The 21,049-nt window shown below is 33.9% G+C and overlaps 2 protein-coding genes across 2 annotated transcripts; both read left to right on the top strand.

Annotated features, from left to right (window-relative positions):
* Positions 1-357: 357 nt before the first annotated feature.
* On the top strand, positions 358-15,105 carry LOC130964149 (DExH-box ATP-dependent RNA helicase DExH11). Its single transcript, XM_057889861.1, has 23 exons — positions 358-663; positions 2,461-2,718; positions 2,909-3,163; positions 3,283-3,351; positions 3,637-3,736; positions 3,904-4,073; positions 4,201-4,308; positions 5,530-5,631; positions 5,889-6,089; positions 6,176-6,286; positions 6,805-6,872; positions 7,615-7,978; positions 8,639-8,794; positions 8,863-8,973; positions 9,131-9,184; positions 9,725-9,982; positions 11,681-11,790; positions 12,176-12,329; positions 12,720-13,179; positions 13,513-13,727; positions 13,929-14,167; positions 14,508-14,634; positions 14,721-15,105. Exons 1-23 carry the CDS (start codon positions 526-528, stop codon positions 14,931-14,933), a joined length of 4,041 nt encoding a protein of 1,346 aa, XP_057745844.1. The 5' UTR covers positions 358-525; the 3' UTR covers positions 14,934-15,105.
* A 1,993-nt stretch (positions 15,106-17,098) lies between these two features.
* LOC130953274 (uncharacterized) lies at positions 17,099-20,383 on the top strand. The gene is made up of 4 exons (XM_057880775.1): positions 17,099-17,288; positions 17,590-18,062; positions 18,714-19,317; positions 19,824-20,383. Exons 1-4 carry the CDS (start codon positions 17,199-17,201, stop codon positions 20,271-20,273), a joined length of 1,617 nt encoding a protein of 538 aa, XP_057736758.1. The 5' UTR covers positions 17,099-17,198; the 3' UTR covers positions 20,274-20,383.
* Positions 20,384-21,049: the final 666 nt, after the last annotated feature.

Genomic DNA, 21,049 nt, shown 5'->3' with positions numbered 1-21,049 from the left:
CTCACCTATATATATATATATATATATATATATATATATATATAAAGTTGGAGGACCAAATCTTCACTTTCTCCATGTGTCTGTTCGATTTGTGTTTTAAATAATAAATTTGATATTACTATTTGTATCCTTCACATCTTAGTTAAACAAATCATATTTCAACAAGGTTGCAAAACACCATTTTTTTTCCAATATAAAAAATAAAACGTGGAATATAATTTCATAAAATTTTAATTATTGATTTCTTGGAGGCCTAAAACTCTGAAGGCAAAAGCAAAGATACCAAAACCTCCCTTGTGCGTTCCCCTTTTGGCATTTAAAATTTCAATTTCATTTTGATTTTCATTTCAAACATAAACCCAAAACACTCGTACAAAGTCCGTGTTACTCGTTGTTGCAGTTAACCTTCCTTTGTAAAAACTAAAAAGTGTAAAACTAAAACCCGCGAAAAATAAAAAACCCTGCAAGCTATGCTTTCTTCATCTTCTTTCTCAAAATCACAAAACACATAGACCGAGTTACTAAATGGATCCTCCGCTCCCAGTCGCAAATGACCTCGGATTCCGGGTCGGGTTCTCGGGTCACAGCGGCCACCTCCGAGTGGAGCCGGTCACCACCGTTGAGCGCCCCAACCCTCTTAGGTCCATTCCCGATTTCGTTCTGGTCAGTTTCTTATCTACTATTATTCCTTTCTTTTACCGCCTCTTTTTTTTTATTATTCTTAAATTTTAGGTTTTTGCTCTATCATAGTGTTAGTTTAATTATTCCTTCGGCTTCAAGTTTCAAATTAATTGTCACTTTGATCAATTACCTCTACAGTTGAGCCAGATTAGTTGGGTTTCCAGTTATAGGTGCTGCTGAACTATGGGTTTCACCCAAAATATTTAAGGTTAATACTGACATGAAGAAGATGTAACTGATAACTGAGAGATGGATTGACTAAACTGTTTAACATACATCACGTGAGTAGTCACTAGGATTTAAATGGAAGTACTAGCATGTATTACTATTATTTGTGTTTGGTCCTAGTGGAATATGTTAGTTCCCACTTGTGGAGACTCACTGTAGGAATATGTTACTTAGTGCCATAAAATGTAGGTATTTGAAGTTGAAGATAGTTTAATTGCTAAAAGTTTTACATTGTTGTTCAATTAGATGCTTGTGTTTGTATGACTTTTGAGATGGTGGATGATTACATTAAGTACTTTTGCTCTGGTTTATCCTACATTTCATTTAAATATATCTTTAACATTTGTAGTGGTCAGAACTCAGAAGAAGAAAAGTTTTAGATGAAGAGGCTAAAAGTCGCAGCATGTCTATATTCATGGTTTAAAATAGCATACAATGGCGTCACTTGATTTATTTAGCTGATCAGATATAATGTGAAAAGAGTTTTTACCATGTTTTAGTTTAGGGTTTAGGGTTGTTCAAATTACGATTTGGATTGAAGCGGTCTTCCTTCTTAGAATGTTTTAATTTCAATATGAATTCTTATTTTGTTTTTTCTTTTAAAGTTTTATTATTTACATTTAACAATGGGGGATGGCTTTTTCTATAGCTTATTCACTTTTTCAAAATCAAGAACAGTTGGAACTAGATAATTTTGATTTCAATCTGGGATAGAAGTTTTATTTTTTAAAAACCTGGTTTGGTGGTTTTCCAAACCTGAAAGCTAAACAGGTTGTTGTTGTTGTATGTGCTCCATCTTATCAATTCATAACCAAATTGAGTAAATATTTGACTTTTATTCCCCCCCCCCTTCAATTTACTGTTTCAATTGTGTTTCTATAATTATGCGGTGTTTCTATGTGTTATGTGGTTTCTTTCTTTAGTAACCTGCTCTGCAAAATATCGAGGAAAGAATGGTTTGTTATTATGTACTATTGTTTGTTTGTTTCAAGCAAGGTAGTTCAAATCGAAACAGTTCTGCAAGAAAATATAGTTAAGAAGCACATTATCATATTATTTGAGCAGAAACCATTTACATTTATATTTTGTGTGCTAAACTTGATTACTTGAATATGTAGCTAAAAGACCGTATTACACTTAACTAAGCTTTTATTTTTAAAGCAAGCTAATGATGTAAATTTAATTTACATTCTATACTTATATGTTTACACCATGCATTTAATGAAATTAGTTACATCTTAATCTTAATATCATGCTGGTTACTGACATAAAAAGATGAGTATTTTAGTTTCATTCTATAAAAAGATTTATGAATTGTACAATGAAGAAAAAAAGGATGTTAAATGCAAACATCTTATTTATTTTCTAAGGGTCAAAAGACTGAATCACAATTAGCAAGTTAAATGGATGTGTTAATGCTTTTGCTTTTTACATCTCACCCCTTGCCTCACAACCTTTGGCTACATTTTTTTTTTCTATTTTACTGTTAAACATCAAAGCCCCAAGTCGAACTTCTATTTTGATTGCTAATTTTTGGGTCCTTTATTTCAGCCACCTGCATTTCCCAGTGAGACCCCTGAATCTATAAAAAACTATATAGAAGAGACATATCTCAAGCCAAGATTGGATCCTGATGAGTTTTCACCAGAAAAAGCTGGGAGGCAATGGGAATTTGATTGGTTTGACAGGGCTGAGGTTCCTCTAGAGCCATCATTACCACGGTCTGTTGTAGTTCCAATTTGGGAACCACCATTTCGACGATCAAATAGTGAATTGGTTAAAGGAAGATGGGAACCAAAATTTGAGGAGGTGTGAAGTGCTTTGTTTATTATATCTGTGTTCCCAGAAGATGTTCCATTTAGTTTGATACAAGGATATGCACTTGCAATTTTGAATCTGTATTGAGAAAGCTTTGGTTGCAACAATAAAAATAATTAATTTAAGTTTCTTAATTGATTTTCTTTTGCTTTCATCCCTGGTGCCTATAATGTTTTATTAGGTGGATGTATCAGATCTAACATCAGGAGCTGTAGAATCTGGGCCATTGCCCCGTACTTCTGCGAAGGACTTTGTTAGAGGAAGCATCAATAATCGGCCCTTCCGACCAGGTGGTTTGGATGATTCCCAAGCGATGGAAAGAGTTCTTCCGGAAGGTGCTTCAAATGGTGACTGGGTGCATGAAATTTTGAGTGGTGGGTCGGCTCAGACAATCCCTCCCAGCTTAAAGCATGGAGTGGACCTTGGTGCGCTCAAGGTTATTTATATTCTTGTTATTCATTTTGTGATGGATAGCACTTCATGTTTTAACTTGTTCATATTTCATAGTTTGAATTTGCTATGACTCATGCAAGTTGTGTTTTTATCTTATTTAAGCCATATCCATACTCATGGACTGTTTATGAGGATACCAAGTCAATCAAGAGCTCGTCGGTTGAAAAACTGGTCAGTTTATCATTCTGTTGCCATTTTCTCCATCCATATTTGTGAAAAAATGTTTCTATGTTTACACATGTTACTGTGAATTTAAGTATGTGCCTTTTCGATTATATTTAAGAAACAATCATATACATGAGGTGATCAAAGAAGATCTACGTATGGACAGTCACTGTAGATATGATACATGATAGAGTTCAATGGTGTTCTGATCCATGTAGCCGGCCCCACCTAGTGGGATAAGGCTTTGTTGTTGTTGTATTGACTAGTTCTTGAATCATGCATGTTATGTAGAGGGGACTATCTGTTCAATTTGATGACCTATTTAAGAAGGCTTGGGAAGCTGATGTTGTTGAAGAACAAGAGGAGGATGCTACTAAAGAACAAGAGGATGGTATTTGACCTACACTTATAACTTTGACAAATGCAGATATTCTGACCTGCATTTTCCGTTTGGAATTTCTTGCATTATATTGTAATGAAATGGAACCATTGCATATCTCCATTACACCAAATTCTTTCTGGTCTATTTTGTGGTTGATGATGATGTTGTTTGCAAAGGTCATTTATCTGAAGCGGAGACTGTTACCTTGGAAATTGAAGCTGGGACGGCTGAGGAATTCAGCCAAGCACATGACAATGAAATATCACTTGATGATATTCTGTCAGCTGACTCAGTGGAATCAAAACTGCATTTGGATGGATTCAGAAATGAAGTTGGGCGGCAAAAAGTAAGTAGTTATAAGCAGACGTCATTGCAAGTTTTGCATGAGATGCTTCATGTTTCTTGCCATGAATAATCATTTCATTGCTTTTTGTTTGACAATGCTTAAGACAAGAAAGCTATTCTTTTGGCAGGCTTGGGCTATGCATGAGGCCAGTGGACGAATTGCAGAACGCTTTTATGAACTCGTTCCTGATATGGCACTTGAATTTCCCTTTGAATTGGATTCTTTTCAGAAGGAGGTATACTTAATTGTGTTGTGGTAATTTCTTCTTATTTGTCATCTGGGTAAACAACCATATTCTGGCACAGATGTCTGAAAACTGCAAATATAGGCACTCAGTAGTTGTTAAGTAGAAGCACTGGATAAAGGCAAGAAAGCAAAACGGTTCCCCCGTTTATTTGTTTATTTTATGCCTTCAATTCAGTAATTGCTTTTTGAGATAACAATTTATTTCATTCCTTTTCGTTTTTGGCTGAAAGAAAATAAGAATAGTATTATGAAAAAGACAAAGTAATACAAGATCGGAATGCAAGAAATTCTCCTATCAAGAGCAAAGAAATAACAAGATAATACTATCCAAGAAGCATAACTTACAACCTCAAGCAAGATGAAGACTAGTTCCTCTAAAAAGATCATGAGTGTTACACCAAATACAGGCCAAATGCTAACCCTATCTCACAAAACAAGCTTGTCTTAAAATTTATCACTGAAGGAGCTAGAATTACACTCCAACCAATTACCCCCCAAACGGTGTCATGTATGGCACATTGCCACAAATTCTTTCTCCCAAAACCAGTCAACAAGAACTGATCTAAGGTTACAGGGAACGTGCAACATCCTGCAAAAGAACTCACCTTTTGACTTTTTCCCCCCTTATCTTACTTATGGCACAAGCTACACTTTCTACTTTTACACTTGTTTCTTCCTTTATATTTCTTTCCTTTATCTTTGCTCATTTGTCTGTTAGTTAGTTCATGCTCCCGAAAATGCATTAAGTTGAATGTATTAATGTTTGGGATGTCACATCATCCGAAATTCTTGATGATACAGGTGTCCGTTTTTAATTGGAAGCATTTTCTTTTGGCCTCTGCAGATTGGATCATATGCTGTTGGCAGACCTTTGTCAATTTTTTAATTAGTTTCGTTATAAGTCATCTTTTGTTGAAGAGATTTATGTTCTTCGTAGCTTGCAAACTTGCAGAGGATTATTCTTTCTGATAGTCGATAAATTTTCATTTTACCCTTAATTACGAGAAGTCACGTAGATTGTATTAAGTTAATAAGAGTAGCCACTTGATTGTATTATCTTTAATTGTGAGAAGTTACGTAGATTGTGTGATTTTTTAATATGACTAGTCACTTAGCTTTTATTATCTTTCAATGGCATTTCTAGCTCTGAATATTCTGTTTATATTCTTCTTTCTTATAATTTTTGTTTCTCCCTTTATAATCATTGCAGGCTATTTATTATCTTGAAAAAGGGGAATCTGTTTTTGTGGCTGCTCACACATCAGCTGGAAAGACAGTTGTTGCTGAATATGCATTCGCTTTAGCATCAAAAGTATGCCTTGGACTTTGACTGTCAGTTCAGTTTCTTTTTCTTTGTGCTTCTTTGTGTAGTAGTTGCATGACTTGAAGCTTCAACCACATTGCATGATACCATTGAGCACTGTGATTAAATTCAATAGCGCTTTAGGTCAACTATCCTCAGTATGTTGACCTTAGCTTATATTGTTATTCATCTACCTTAAATTTGACTGCATAACAAGGAGTGTCTCAAATTCATTTTGAATTTTCTTTTTCTATATTCTTATACAGCACTGCACTAGAGCTGTGTATACTGCTCCAATAAAAACAATCAGCAATCAGAAATACAGAGATTTCTGTGGGAAGTTTGATGTTGGGCTTCTTACTGGCGATGTAAGCTTGAGGCCTGAGGCTTCTTGTCTCATTATGACCACTGAAATTTTAAGATCGATGCTGTACAGGGGTGCTGATATTATTCGTGACATTGAATGGGTAAAGAACTCAATATAAGACTGGTTTTATGAATTTGTAGCAATTTAAATTCATTTGCTTATTTATTTTCTGCTAAAACCTGGTAGGTAATATTTGATGAGGTTCACTATGTCAATGATGTTGAAAGAGGTGTTGTTTGGGAAGAAGTAATTATCATGCTTCCAAGGCACATCAATATCATCCTCCTTTCAGCCACGGTACTCACTACTACTACTACTCATAAAATGGTCGTCAATTGATTTGCTAATTGGAATGAGTTATTCTTGATATTCTGTGATCTGTGTAAAACACTTTTGGTTCTGATACTTCTGAAGCTGTACTTGTTTGCGACAACTGAAAGAGCAATAAGCATTACAGGGTGGCCATGAATATTTTCATAATAAAAAGTAAAGAAAAGTTTGGAGACCGCATTCTGTAAGCTGTAAATTTAATTAAACTAGCCTTGGGATTGCAACCCTGCCCCGCCCCGCTCTCCCCCTTTCCTTCTCCCCCTCTCCCATTCTTTAAAGTTGTTTTATTACATTTTTAAGTAGACCAACCAAAAGCAAGAATACCACAGAGATAATACTGTGTCTATTTTTCTTATCTCTGTATTTCTACGTTGCAACATCAATTCATTGTATTGTTGCTTGTTTCATATCTCCATGGGCCCTAAGATTGTCATCCCTTTTGCATTGTATTATTCTGCAAAGCTATTTTTTTCGTTTCCTTGCAGGTACCTAATACTGTTGAATTTGCGGATTGGATTGGTAGGACAAAACAAAAAGAGATCCGTGTCACAGGGTAAGTAGTAAATCTCTGTTATGGTCTTGAGGGCCATTTAGTAGTTGAAATTCTATTCAACATGTAGGACCTTTATTTCTAACATTACCTTTTTTCTGGAAATGTGTGAGAGCATGCCAACAACAATATATAGATCTCAGATATGGTGAGGGGAAGAGGAGGGAAAGAGCGCCGCCCCCCGGGGGCGGGGGATGTGCTCAATAATCATATTAAATCAATATTTGATCTACCTTGGTTGAAATTTTTACTGTATGAATGAATTAGTAATTACAGTGTGCAAATCAATATTTGGATTTCCTCTTTAACTTGCAGTTTTATTTAATTTGTAACACTGTGCATCTCCTATTCCATATATTTTCCTTTTATCCGGAGCATCACTTAATCCATGAAATTTAGGTTTTGGTTTTGATTGTTATTAATATTATATAAGATATATCATGTACATCAAATATTTAGATTTAAATGGTTTAACCGTAGATATCGCTGATCACACTTAGGTGGTGTAAGGCTTGGTTGTTATTATTATTGTTGTTTATATAATATGAACAGTGAGAATAGATTTAAGTAGCTTCTATTATTTTTATTTGTAGGGTATGTTGATTTTATTTATTTTATTTATTTATTTGACAGCATAGATACATACTGAAATCCACGCTGAACATAAAATAGAAGTTTTAAATTCCCTTGACTATCTTGAATCTCTTGTGGTTTTTCCTATTATAATAATCAATTTTATCACCAGGACAACAAAAAGACCTGTCCCGTTGGAGCACTGCCTATTTTATTCTGGAGAACTTTACAAAATTTGTGAAAATGAAACATTTCTGCCTCAGGGATTGAAAGCTGCAAAAGATGTTTCAAAGAAAAAGAATTTGACAGCTGGTGGTTCCGGGCCAAAGACGGGGACTTCAGCAGGCCGTGACAATGCCCGAGTTCAAAAACGGGATAATACATCTCGAGGAAAACAGCATGGGAATAATTTCTCTGGAACTGGCAGAGGCTATCAGAATAATGGCAATGGCCAGAACAATTGGGAACTGAGGAGAGCAGATGCTTCAATGTGGTTGATGCTGATCAACAAACTCTCCAAAAAGTCATTGTTGCCTGTATGTTGATTATGTTCTTGTTAATATTTTAAGTTAAATTACTGAAGAAATCTTTTGTAAACTATTTCCAGTATAGGAACAGTTAGTTAATTAGTTAAAAATGTTATAAACAACAATTAGTAGCGGACCACTTTAGTGACTAGTTGTTTCTAAAATATATTTTTACTGAATTACTTTTTTCGGTTCTCACTCTCTTTTACTGAGTGCTAGACCATAATTTAATGTTAAAAGTGGTTCTAGTGTTTCTGAATTTCCTTTTCATAAGAAATTTTAATAGGATTTCGGAGCTCTTGATTCTATTATTATTATTAGGTCAAAATTACAGCTCGCTATTAATACTTGTTTTTTTTAATTGATACCTGTAAACTCTTTTTAGACATTAATTTTTTCCATGATCCTAATGGACCTAGACTGTTAAGTCCCAGATGGAGAATGATTTCATTGGTTGATACTTGATATGGCAGGTGGCCTAGTATAATAATTTGCTCATCTGTTACTGTTGTTAATGTGTAGTTCTGGGTCCAGTCCTTTTTTTCTTTTTATTTTTTTTATTTTTTTAAAAGCAAAATTCATCTCTTCAACGGAGAAAATTGTTAGCATTGTTGTTATTGTTGTCGTTGTTAATTTATTTTTGCATTTGTAATTTCCTTGGGAGTGCAGGTTGTTATATTTTGTTTTTCTAAGAACCGCTGTGATAGATCAGCTGATAGTATGACAGGAACTGACCTCACAAGTAGCTCAGAGAAAAGTGAGATTCGAGTTTTCTGTGACAAAGCATTTTCACGACTAAAGGGTTCTGACAGAAATTTACCGCAGGTTTGTTGTCCAACAGCTTAGTATTTTTCTATTTGAGCTGGTCTTCTAGTTGTTTATGTTATTTCCAGGTTGTTCGAGTCCAAGATCTTCTTCGGAGAGGGATTGGCGTCCATCATGCTGGCCTCCTTCCAATTGTAAAGGAGGTTGTTGAAATGCTATTTTGCCGTGGTGTTATCAAGGTGAGATGCTTTCATTTTGTTCTATATGACATTCATGGTTTCCTCTGACCTTACGTAAAAGCATACTCTTTGAGAAAGATGCTACAAGCTACTTTATTTTGTCTGTTTGTATTTAACTTTTAATTGTCATCGAACATCCTGGCTTTTGTTCTTCTAGGTCTTGTTTTCAACGGAGACATTTGCAATGGGAGTAAATGCACCTGCTAGAACTGTAAGTCTCTTTTAAGTGATGCTGCTAACACTGGAGATGATGCATTGGAATTTTCAAGCAAGGCTATGTCCATAAGTATATTCAAATTCAAATAATTTTGTATACATATTTACTCAGAAACTTTATTTTATTTTATTTTTTAAAATTAAATGATCTTGACACTCAAAAAGAGTGGAAAGTTTACTGGATCAGGCACTCAAATAACATGATATAGAGACAAAAAGGTACAAAAAACTCACTCATATAACTCGAGCAAAGGGGTCTCAAGAAGAAAAGACATGAAAGCATAACATTGAAAATCTACCTATTTAAAAAATGTAATCATGTGATTCACAGTCACACCCAGTGTAACTGCTGCTAGCAAATAGCTGCTATGTTCATAGTTTTCTGTTAGTCCTTTTCAATATCAACAAGTAAGAGGGTGATTAATTTTACAAGCTTTTTTATCTACTTGCCAGTGTTGAAAAACATGTGATTACTTTTAGTTCCAGATATGACATAGTCTGAATGGAAATTTGGACATTTAAATTCCTTTTGCAGGTAGTCTTTGATGGTCTAAGGAAGTTTGATGGGAAGGAATTCAGGCAGCTATTACCAGGAGAATATACTCAAATGGCAGGACGTGCTGGCAGAAGAGGACTTGATAAGATTGGTACTGTCATTTTAATGTGTCGTGATGAACTCCCAGAGGAAAGCGATCTAAAGCATGTTACTGTTGGAAGTGCAACTCGTCTGGAGTCTCAGTTTAGGCTAACCTATATTATGATCCTACATCTCCTTCGAGTTGAAGAATTGAAGGTACACATGGCAATCATTTTCTTTTCTCTTGCAGTTTTCTGCTTTCTAGTAGCAGAAAGAGTGAGAATGAGATAAATCTATTTTGATAGAGATGTCAATTTGAGATCAGTTTAGAAGAGGGAACTCGATTTCTTAAATAAATGCAAGACTGATTCCTCTATTTGTCATCCTGCTACTCTGAAGATCCTGTTATTATTAAGATCAACTCTAATCTCATAGTAACGTCATTGCTGGGTTTGTTTTGCAACCAGAAAGTATGGTCATATTGGGAGATGTTGGACATGTGTCACTGGTCTTCTTTGATGGTCTAACTTATGTCTGACAGGATAACAAAGTATTAGTGTTTTTCTATAGATAGCAAACCATTCACATGCTTTTTCCAAATAACTTACATTTTTAAGAGGGATGGTTTATGAGATGGTATTAGAGTTTTTATGATCGAGGTGTAGTGTTTGATGTTTGTTGTGCCTTATTCTTCTACAAAAATTAAGTTTCAGCACAAGGTGCAAATGAACATTTTCATTGTCCATGCTTAAAGTTCAAAAAAGATTCTTGTGTGAGAGGACATATTAGATAGAAAACCATTCACATGCTCTTTAGCCAACAACTTTGAGAGATAAGAAAAGAGAGTGGAGATTCTGTGGAATTTTCTACAAAGGGGGATATTATATTGGTGGTGATGGGAGGTGAAAAGATGAGAATAGCAGAATTGGTGCTTGGGAAAGACTTGAACCTCTCAAACTCTAGTACTATTTTCTGATCTCATTTGTATCTTACTGGTATTGCACAAGCTTTTGAGTATACATATCATAGTATGTTCATTTTTCTTGTTCTTGTACTGGTTTCTGACAGTTAAAGTGGATTGGATTATGATTAATTGGGAGTTGATTCGAATCCAATAAGATATATTATTAGGACAACCATACTACATGGATATCAGGAATCAGTCACCAATCAATCACCCATATAGAAATACAGAATGAACCATATTTACATTTATAATCAAATTTCATAAATAATATAATCAAACTAAATTCACCTTTATAATCAGACTTTATAAACAATATAATCAAACTTAATTCACATTTATAATCAAAATACAAATAAAAATATAAAAGTACATAGGTGGCTGATTTCGGTATTCATGAAAAGTTTGATTATTCTGATGTGAAAACATTACTTTGCTATGAAAAGTGTGATTATTCTGCTGTGAAAAGTTTGATTATTTTGGTGGTTGATTAGTTGGAAAAATATGTGAAACACATGAATATACACTTTACGTGGTGGGTTCTTGGTGTTCATAGAGCATTTTTGGTTTTAGGAGGCAGTTGGATAAAGTGTAGAATGAAAGACTTCAAAGGGATATGTTCTGTTCTAATATATTACAACCTGTGCATGGTTCAACATGACCATTTAGTAAATGGTAATAACTCTCAGCAATATTGCAATTGCAGCCTCCATCATTACAAATTTAGTATTAATGAAAATACTATCATTAAATACAGATATTATTTTCAATTTATTTAAACAGTTTTAAGTTTCATCCCCTTTGATCGTGTCATAAAAATTTGACGGTGTTTTGCATTAGTTGTCATCTGATCTAGTTCATGTAGCTTATCAAACTTAACAGGGGGACAAGTCTTGGTTGTTATTTTTATTCTCAACTCTCTTGTTGAATTATTATCACATTCGTTGCAGGTCGAGGACATGCTAAAAAGAAGTTTTGCAGAATTCCATGCTCAAAAAAAACTTCCAGAAATGCAACAACTTTTGAAGTTAAAACTTAATCAGCCCACAAAAGCTATTGAGTAAGCCAATATCCTGTCCTTCTCTTCAGTATTATTGTCTCAGGCTTCCTTTCACATCTTTCATAAGAGAATCTTTTGGCCATCATAATTTATACTCGTATATTTAACTGCATCTCATGGTAGATGAGGATACTGTGCGTGTGTATTTGTACATAAGTGCAAGGGAGTTTTCATTCATCTATCTGCATGCATATGATCCTATTCCTTTCTCACCTCAGATGAGTGGGGGTTCCCTTTGATGAGATTTGTTATTAGGTGTCCTGATTGATTTTTAAATATTCACATTGATGACCAGTTATCAGCTGTCAGATTTTCCCCCTAGAATGTTGCTTATTTTATTTTTCTGTGATTTCTGATGCTTGCCTTTTCCCCCCTCCCAATTCAGATGTATAAAGGGCGAACCAACCATTGAAGAATACTATGATTTATATACAGAAGCTGAGACATACAGCAACCAAATATCAGAGGCAATAATGCAATCCCCTAATACACAACAATTTCTTACAACTGGAAGAGTTGTAGTCGTGAAATCAGAATCAGTGAGTTTTTATATCTTCTTCTAAAACAAAACTACTGAAACATAATTGAGTTGTGATGTGAATGAGGATAGCAGTGAAACTAAATTCTCATCAAACCCAACAACTCTCAGAGCTCAAACATTTATTCTTGCTTTGATTCACTAGTTTAAGTTTTTGATATGCATCTTCAAGTTGCAGGAATTAAAATAGTGGACCTAATGTGAATATGAAATACTTTCTTTATGTTGTTATGATGCTATAACTGCTTGTGAAGCTAGTTTAAGCCATAATGTAATGGAGTACTGTTTTCATAATATGTTCATTTATTGTCTTGGGATCGAAATCTCGAATTGCCATTTGATTCCTTGACAGTGTAACTGGAGCTTAACCTGTATGATAATTGATTTGCAGGCCCAAGATCATTTGCTTGGGGTGGTTGTGAAAACTCCTTCTCAAACTAACAAGTTATATATTGTTTTGGTGATTAAACCTGACATGCCATCCTCAGTGGAAAATGCAAGTGGTGGTGGTTCACAGAATCAAAGTAATGCATTTGACCAAGGTTATTTTGTCATGCCAAAATCAAAGCGTGGTATAGGAGATGAATATATTACATCTGTTTCTGCCCGCAAAGGAAGAGGTGTCATCAATATCAAATTGCCGTATCTTGGTTCTGCTAGTGGAATGGGCTATGAAGTCCGAGAAGTTGATAGCAAAGAGTTTCTATGCATTTGCAGTAGCAAAATTAAAATTGACCAAGTTGGACTTCTTGAAGATGTTAGTAACTCTGTTTATGCAAAGACAGTTCAACTTCTCCTGGAATTGAAATCAGATGGAAATAAGTATCCTCCAGCTCTGGATCCTGTGAAAGGTATTACCATTTACCATTCTGTGTTTCAAAAAAACTATTGAATTTGATCATTTTTTCTCTTGTCAATGCTGTCACTTGTACGTGGCTTTTTGGGCATGTTAAGTTGCAAAGGCATGAAACATGGCTGAATTATAGAAACCATTTCTTTGCAATCGATTTTTTAAACATTAGTTCCTACCTGTAAGCTGTAATGCTGATCGTTTCTACAGTTGAGGCTGTTTTTCACACTCATTTGGATTTAGGGACGTCTTCATCTTCTCTTGTAACATTTGGGCGAACAGTTCTGATTATAAAACCTAGGCTTAATCGAGTATCACTTTAAATTTGTTTCAGATCTTAAGCTGAGAGATGTGATACTTGTGCAAACATACCGCAAGTGGACTAAGTTGTTAGAAAAGATGTCTCAGAATCCGTGTCATGGGTGTATAAAATTGGAAGAGCACCTAAAGTTAGCTAAAGAGATGAAGAAGCACAAAGAAGAAGTACATGCTCTTCAGTTTCAAATTTCTGATGATGCACTTCAACAGATGCCTGACTTTCAGGGCCGGGTAAATTAAATAATTTCTTTAGGATTCATTAAAGTTAGTATACTGTAAAGTGAGAAATTAAGGTTTATTCACTGTTGGATTATTTGGTGAGACCTATATAGAATAGAAGTTATTGATATAATGATTAATAACCCTTCACTTACTACTTACTAAGACGATGGTAATCCTTGTTTTTTATGCTCAACTGTACTCTTTCTCCAGATAGATGTGCTGAAGGAAATTGGATGTATTGATGAAGACCTTGTTGTTCAAATGAAAGGACGTGTCGCCTGTGAGATGAATTCTGGGGAGGAGTTGATTTGCACTGAGTGCTTGTTTGAGAACCAACTGGATGATCTTGAACCAGAAGAAGCGGTGGCATTAATGTCTGCTTTTGTATTCCAGCAGAAGAACACATCTGACCCTTCGCTCACACCGACACTGGCCAAAGCAAGACAAAGGTAACTCACAATTGTGTATTTCTGAAATTCTATTTAAGCAACCTAGAAGCCTATGCCAAGTAAAGGCATCGATAATCATTCATATAACAAAATGTTTTCGTCTTGTGAAAGGCAGCTTAGTGTACAAGGCCTGTTGGTTTGGGTCTGGGAAATGCACATATCCTTGTATCCATAAAATCAAAGAGATTGTTTCTAAAATTTAAATCTGTTAGACTGACTTTCAATTCGCATGGCAGCAACCTTTACCATTACGTCATTTTATCTTGCTGCATTCAGACGTCAGATTGTAATGAAGAGTTGAATTTTATTATGAATTCCTGGTTTGATGTATTTGTTACAGATTGTACAATACAGCAATAAGGCTTGGGAAACTTCAAGCTCACTTCCATCTGCCGGTAAACCCGGAGGAGTATGCCCAAGAAAATCTCAAATTTGGTCTCGTTGAAGTGGTTTATGAATGGGCTAAGGTTTCTTTCTACAGACAATTACAGATTCAGTACTTCTACCATTGATTTGTTGTGATCCATTGTCAAATCTCTAATTTCCGTTGCAGGGTACTCCGTTTGCCGATATCTGTGAACTTACAAATGTTCCTGAAGGTCTGATAGTAAGGACAATTGTCAGGTTGGATGAGACCTGCCGCGAGTTCAAAAACTCTGCCGCTATTATGGGGAATTCTGCTCTCTGCAAAAAAATGGAGATAGCTTCTAATGCAATAAAGCGTGACATTGTATTTGCAGCTAGCTTGTATATTACAGGCGTATGATCATTATTGAAAATGTTAATGTTAGGTTTAGTAATGCTTGTACATAATGAATTCATAGCAATTCTTGTAGCTCCTTTTGTAAAAACCTTACCACTTCTTTTACCCCCCCTTCCTGTCTCTTACTCTTAATGAATCCTTATTTCTGACAATATTTAAACAAAATGGCTGGTCATGATGTGAGTGTTTTGGATTTTTCAAGCAAAGTCGATCTGCATATTAAGAAAAAAACATTTCTGGATCCAGGAAAGTCAACTGGATAATAGTCATCTCTTATCTCTTGTATAAAATGTTTGTTGTGTGAGAATAGTTTAGTTGTTGATTTTAAATATATGGTTAAACTCTTTACTTATTTATATACAATAATTAAGATTGATTTGATACATACTATATAATTTTTTTTAAGAAAAAAGCTGTATAAAAAAAGCCAACAGCAAAGCTCCAAACGTCATCCTGTAGGAGTTGGGCAACCACTTCAGGAGGAGTATGAGAATTTATTTTCAAGATTTTCAAGTGAATGAGAAGTTTTCTACTTATTTTTATTCCTTGGACAAATACATTTTAATATTATCTGACTAATCCTTTTCATTTATTGATATATTCTGAAAATATCAAGCAACCTAACAATAATGAGGGATTTGATTAATAACCATTGTTTGTCCTCTTGCTCCTAATGTTTGACATTTATTTTAACAGTAATGTAAGAAGATCAATGTAGTTCGAATATCATAAATAAAATAGGTGTTTATTTACTTGACACCAATAAAATTCATGAACAAATAAGAAAATATTTATGTATATGTCCGTGTGTATGGATATATCTATTATGTATGTCAAAAACAATGTGCCACTGCATATGTTAAATGTCAATAATTTATCTCTTCACAAAAACTTATTTTTATTTCTTTATTTTATACATCCTTTAATATATTTTTTTATTAAATTTAAAAATTATATATTTAAAATTTTTATTAATTGATTATTGAGTAATTTTTATTCATTCCTCCAAAATTTCTCAAAATCAAATTTGTGCAAGAAGCCAAGAACTAACGTGCTTACACCAACTACTTGGCTGGTCTTTATCCAATATTGACTTTTGGAATTTCCTTGATTTCCTTATTATGAGTGTAAGGATTAGGAACAACATTTTTTTCTCCACGTTTTAATTTTTCTATATTTGTCAAGTATAAAATTTAAAATATCTATCTATTTATAATACTAAAGAAAAATATTATATGACCAATACGTTTCTCTTGATTTTGCTTTGTAATTGAACCAATACTAGTCAACTGTCTAACTTTAGTCTAACTAGGTAACTAAATATTTATTTAACCCTCACCTTGTGGAGGGTTTAAGAGTTATGATTTAGAATTTATGGTGTCTATGGCCGACTCTAAAGGCGAAGTTGTGGTGGTGTTGGGAGGGAAAAAAATGATGAGAAAGAAGATTATTAATAAAAATGTAAATAAATAAATAAATTAAATATCAGAAAAAATGAGTTGAAATTGAACACAAAATTGGTTCCCTAGCTGGATTTTTTTGGTAACTCATCTAAAAAGTAATTAGATTAATTGAAATTAGTGTGAGTCAAAAACCCTTTAAAAAAATAAGTTGAATTTTGACAAACTTAAAAGATAAGCAAAAACTATTGGTCTTAATCTTATGTTATTTATTATACATTTAAACCAACTTGTACGTGAAGAAAAAGCAGTGTCTAGACATTATTATCCTAAATATTTAATGTTTTGTTTAGAATGGAAAAAAGAGTGCAAACTCAAAGTCAATTAATTGTCTCAGCATTAAAACAAAGTACGAGAGAAAGAATATTTAAAAATAAAAAATTATATTTTATTTTTTTAAATAAAAATTTAAAATTTAAAGAATTCAAATTCATAAAAAGATACCATAGAATGATTTATGATTGTATGAGTTCAATAAATTAACATAAAAATACACTACTTTTCGTGCAAGAAAAATCCAAATAACATAATTTAATTATTAAATCATTGATGTGGGGATATATACCGATATAGTACAGTACGATGACGATCTTTATGCAGGATTAGAAAAAAGATTAAAAAAAATTAAAAAAAAAAAGATAGATTCAAAGTCAAAATATTGGCCCCCCGGAATGAGTAGTCAAAGATTTAATAAGATTCCATTGTGTTGAGGCAAACATGTTCCATTTCAATTACATGTCCCAGTTTGTTGAAAATTTGTTTCCTTAAATATTATTATTCATCTCATTTCCCAGGTTCAACTGCATGCATGGAGACACCTAAATTCAGCACAGGCTTTGTTTTTTGTTTATTCTTGTTTTGTGTTCATGCAGCATTGGTCTTTGCTTCAACCTCAAATGTATGATACTTCTTCCCTATCTCTCTCATACTCTTTTCTTTTTTTTTTAATAAATTAGTTTTGTAACCAAATTTTCTCTTTCAAGTTTATTTATATGTTAAAAGAAGTTGAAATAGAGTTTTTATTTTACAAATTGAAAAAAAAAAAGTAGAGTTAAGTAGTAAATATTAAAAAAAATCTATAACCTTTATTTTGAGAATTTTTAGGGTATATAAGTATTGGTGGAAGAAAATGGGCTCCTTAAATTCTTACAAATTAGTAAATAAAATTTAATTTTCAAATTGATTTTTCTTGATTTTAGTGGCAACATTCACAAGATTGGTTGAACCATGGTGGAGATTTGTTCAACAGAAGATATGGCTATAAAGAGTTTAAGATCAGTCCCAAAACAGCACCAAACCTAAGTTTGAAGTGGAAATTCTATGCAGGAAAAGATATAACTGCAACACCAGCAATATATGAAGATACCCTTTATTTTCCAAGTTGGAATGGTAACATATATGCAGTGAATGAAACAAATGGATCCCTTATTTGGAAGCAGAACTTGCATGAATTAACAGGTCTAAATGCAACTGGATTAGTGCTCAATGTGAATTGGACAGTGTCAAGATCAACTCCTACAATAGTTGGTGATCATGATTTATTGATGGTTGGAATTTATGGCCCTGCTGCAGTTATTGGTCTAAACAGAACAAATGGTAAGATTTTGTGGTTAACCTATTTGGATCATCATCCTGCAGCACTTATCACCATGTCTGGAACATACTACAAAGGGTTAGTATATGAATAATAATACCCTTTATATGTTTGCTGCTATTCTATTTTTGGATTGATAAGGTTTTTTTAATTATTCTTGAAGTTTTATAATTTTGAATCAAGACTTATAATTCAAACATTTCTAATTTGATTTTTATACTGAAGAAAGAATTTTCCATAAGTTTCTTTTAATTGTGATTAAGTCCCTTTGTACAATTTATTTCCTACTGTCTAACATGGAGTTTAACTACAATATTTTAAATTAAAAGTCTAGTTGAAATAAAATTGTTTATATGCTATAAGATTTTGATATGAAGTATTTTAATTACAAGATCTTAATTAAAAAGATTTCTATTGTAACACAAAGTCAACCATCTGAAAATGTTAGAAAACAGCAAATCCTTGTTCAGTTGTTGATAATAAATATATTACTATGCAATATGCCTTAAATATGAGATGACATAAATTTTATTTTGCATCAAGAGGTATACTCTATGATTGTTCAAAGAATATGATGAGCTACAAGCTTGGTCTAAGTTTAAAACTCAACATAATGCAAGTTCTTACCCAATCTAAGTTGCAAACCAGAATTGAACAAATGTGGCAATATTTTTGTCTTACACTTTCAATTGAATTCTGAATTACTTATGGTGCATTGGTATCCATTAGAGGTTACTATGTTGGAACATCATCACTAGAAGAAGGTGAAACCATTGAAGGATGCTGCATATTTCGAGGCAGCATGGCGAAACTTGATGCCTTATCCGGCGCCATCATATGGCAAACCTACATGTTACCGGATAACAATGGCACGGTAGGAGGGTATGCAGGAGCAGCCATATGGGGTAGCAGCCCCTCCATTGATGCTCAAAGAAACCATGTCTACATTGCCACTGGGAACCTCTACTCTGCGCCGCGACGAATACTTGAGTGTCAAGAAAGGCAGAGCAACAGAACAGTGCCTACTGAACCTGATGAGTGTGTTGAGCCTGAAAACCACTCCAATTCAATCTTGGCCCTTGATTTGGACACTGGAAAGATCCAATGGTACCGGCAACTAGGAGGGTATGATGTATGGTTTTATCAATGCAACAATGCTTCAATTCCTGGTTGTCCTCCTTCTGGTCCTACCCCTGATGCTGATTTTGGTGAGGCACCAATGATGTTGAGTGTATATGTTAATGGAACCAAGAAAGATGTTGTTGCTGCTGTTCAGAAAAGTGGCTATGCATGGGCTTTGGATCGCAGCAATGGCAACATTACTTGGTTTACGGTATGATCTGAAAACGATTTGAATGAAAGACTAGCTTAACTCAAGTGCAAGTCACACTAAAATGTTTATGACATAGATAAAGCAATTAGAATGATAATGAAATCAATTATAATAGTAACTCATTACCCAATGAAGTGATAAATGAAAACCTCAACCACATTTCAAGATTACACAAAGTCAAATCCTATCATAACAAATTTATTTATCCTGTATCAATAACTCTGTTATATCATAACAAATTCATGCTTTTCATAATTCTAACCACAGATAAAAAATGTTATGTATACAAAAAAAAAATCAGTTACTAAATCAATCATTATATATTTGTATATAATATATTTAACTTGTTTTCAATTTGTATTTTATATTTTAACATGTATTCTATATAGACACTGATGTGATGACTGATTTTTTGTTTACACGTAGTATGGTTGAAGCTTACATGTAGAGCAGTAACAAATGAATGCATAAAACATTCACACTTTTGAGCTTTGCCCCTTTTGCAGGAAGCTGGACCAGGGGGACTAGCAGGAGGAGGAACATGGGGTGCGGCGACGGACGAAAGGAGAGTTTACACAAACATTGCAAATTCCGGGGCCAAAAACTTCACTCTTGCACCATCAAACAGAACCACAACTAGTGGTGGTTGGGTGGCAATGGATGCAAGTAATGGGAAAATTGTATGGTCCACTGCTAATCCTAGTAACAGCACTTCTAATGGACCTGTTAGTGTTGCAAATGATGTTGTCTTTGCTGGATCAATAGACCTATTGGGGTCAATATATGCAATGAATGCAAAAAATGGGAAGATTTTGTGGTCCTACAAAACTGGAGCAAGTGTGTATGGAGGCATGTCAATTAGCAACGGTTGCATATATGTTGGCAGTGGTTATAATGTTAGTTTGGGGTTTCCTAACTTGTCGGGTGGAACCTCGTTATCTGCATTTTGTGTCTAAGAACTTTACATCATATATTGTTAAGTACTCCACTCACTGTGAGTAATGTAAACTTTTTTCAATAAAATTATCAAGAAAAGTAAATTATACCATAGAATGTGAAGCTATATTGAATGATATTATCTTTTGAAATTTGTTCTATCAATTTTGATGGTGTTGGTTTTATCTAGCCCATGTCATCACTGTTAGAATTTGATGCATGGATTCAATAGTTTCTGGCTTAACAGTAAACACTTAATCCAAGAAGTTGGATATTATCCATATCGGTTGAAACTCTGAATGCTTAAACAACTTGGGCTGATCTAGTGATTAGTTCACTAGTTCATTTAAGCAAGTATCGGAGTTTGAATCCCACATTGTAGATGTAGTAACCTATTTTAGATTCGCGACGGATTAGTCCTAGGCTTGCCGGACGGACGGATATCGTGAATGCTTAACTTGGATCTATTCTTGTTATTGATCCTATTTTTCCCCCCTTCACTCTGTTGTTGGTCTGCTGTTGCTTACTAATTGAACAACCTGCATTATTCTATGAGTAAGCATGTTTATGAATGTTTGTTGTATGTTGAAAGGAGCTACTCATTGAAATTTTATGTTCACTTTATAGTATGCTGCATTTGATGATTTGTTATATGATAATAAATTAAAAGGAATATAGCTGAAGTTATTGACCTTGTGTTATATGTCACTTTCTGATAATAGATTACTTAAACAATCCTCTGCATCTAGTTTGGCAACTCTATGTTTCCAGTACTATTTATAGGAGCCAGGAATTG

Source organism: Arachis stenosperma, chromosome 1 (genome assembly GCF_014773155.1).
Source record: "Arachis stenosperma cultivar V10309 chromosome 1, arast.V10309.gnm1.PFL2, whole genome shotgun sequence".
Classification (NCBI taxonomy): domain Eukaryota; kingdom Viridiplantae; phylum Streptophyta; class Magnoliopsida; order Fabales; family Fabaceae; genus Arachis; species Arachis stenosperma.
The sequence above is the reverse complement of the archived record's forward strand: the minus strand, read 5'-3'. Positions and strand labels throughout refer to the sequence as shown.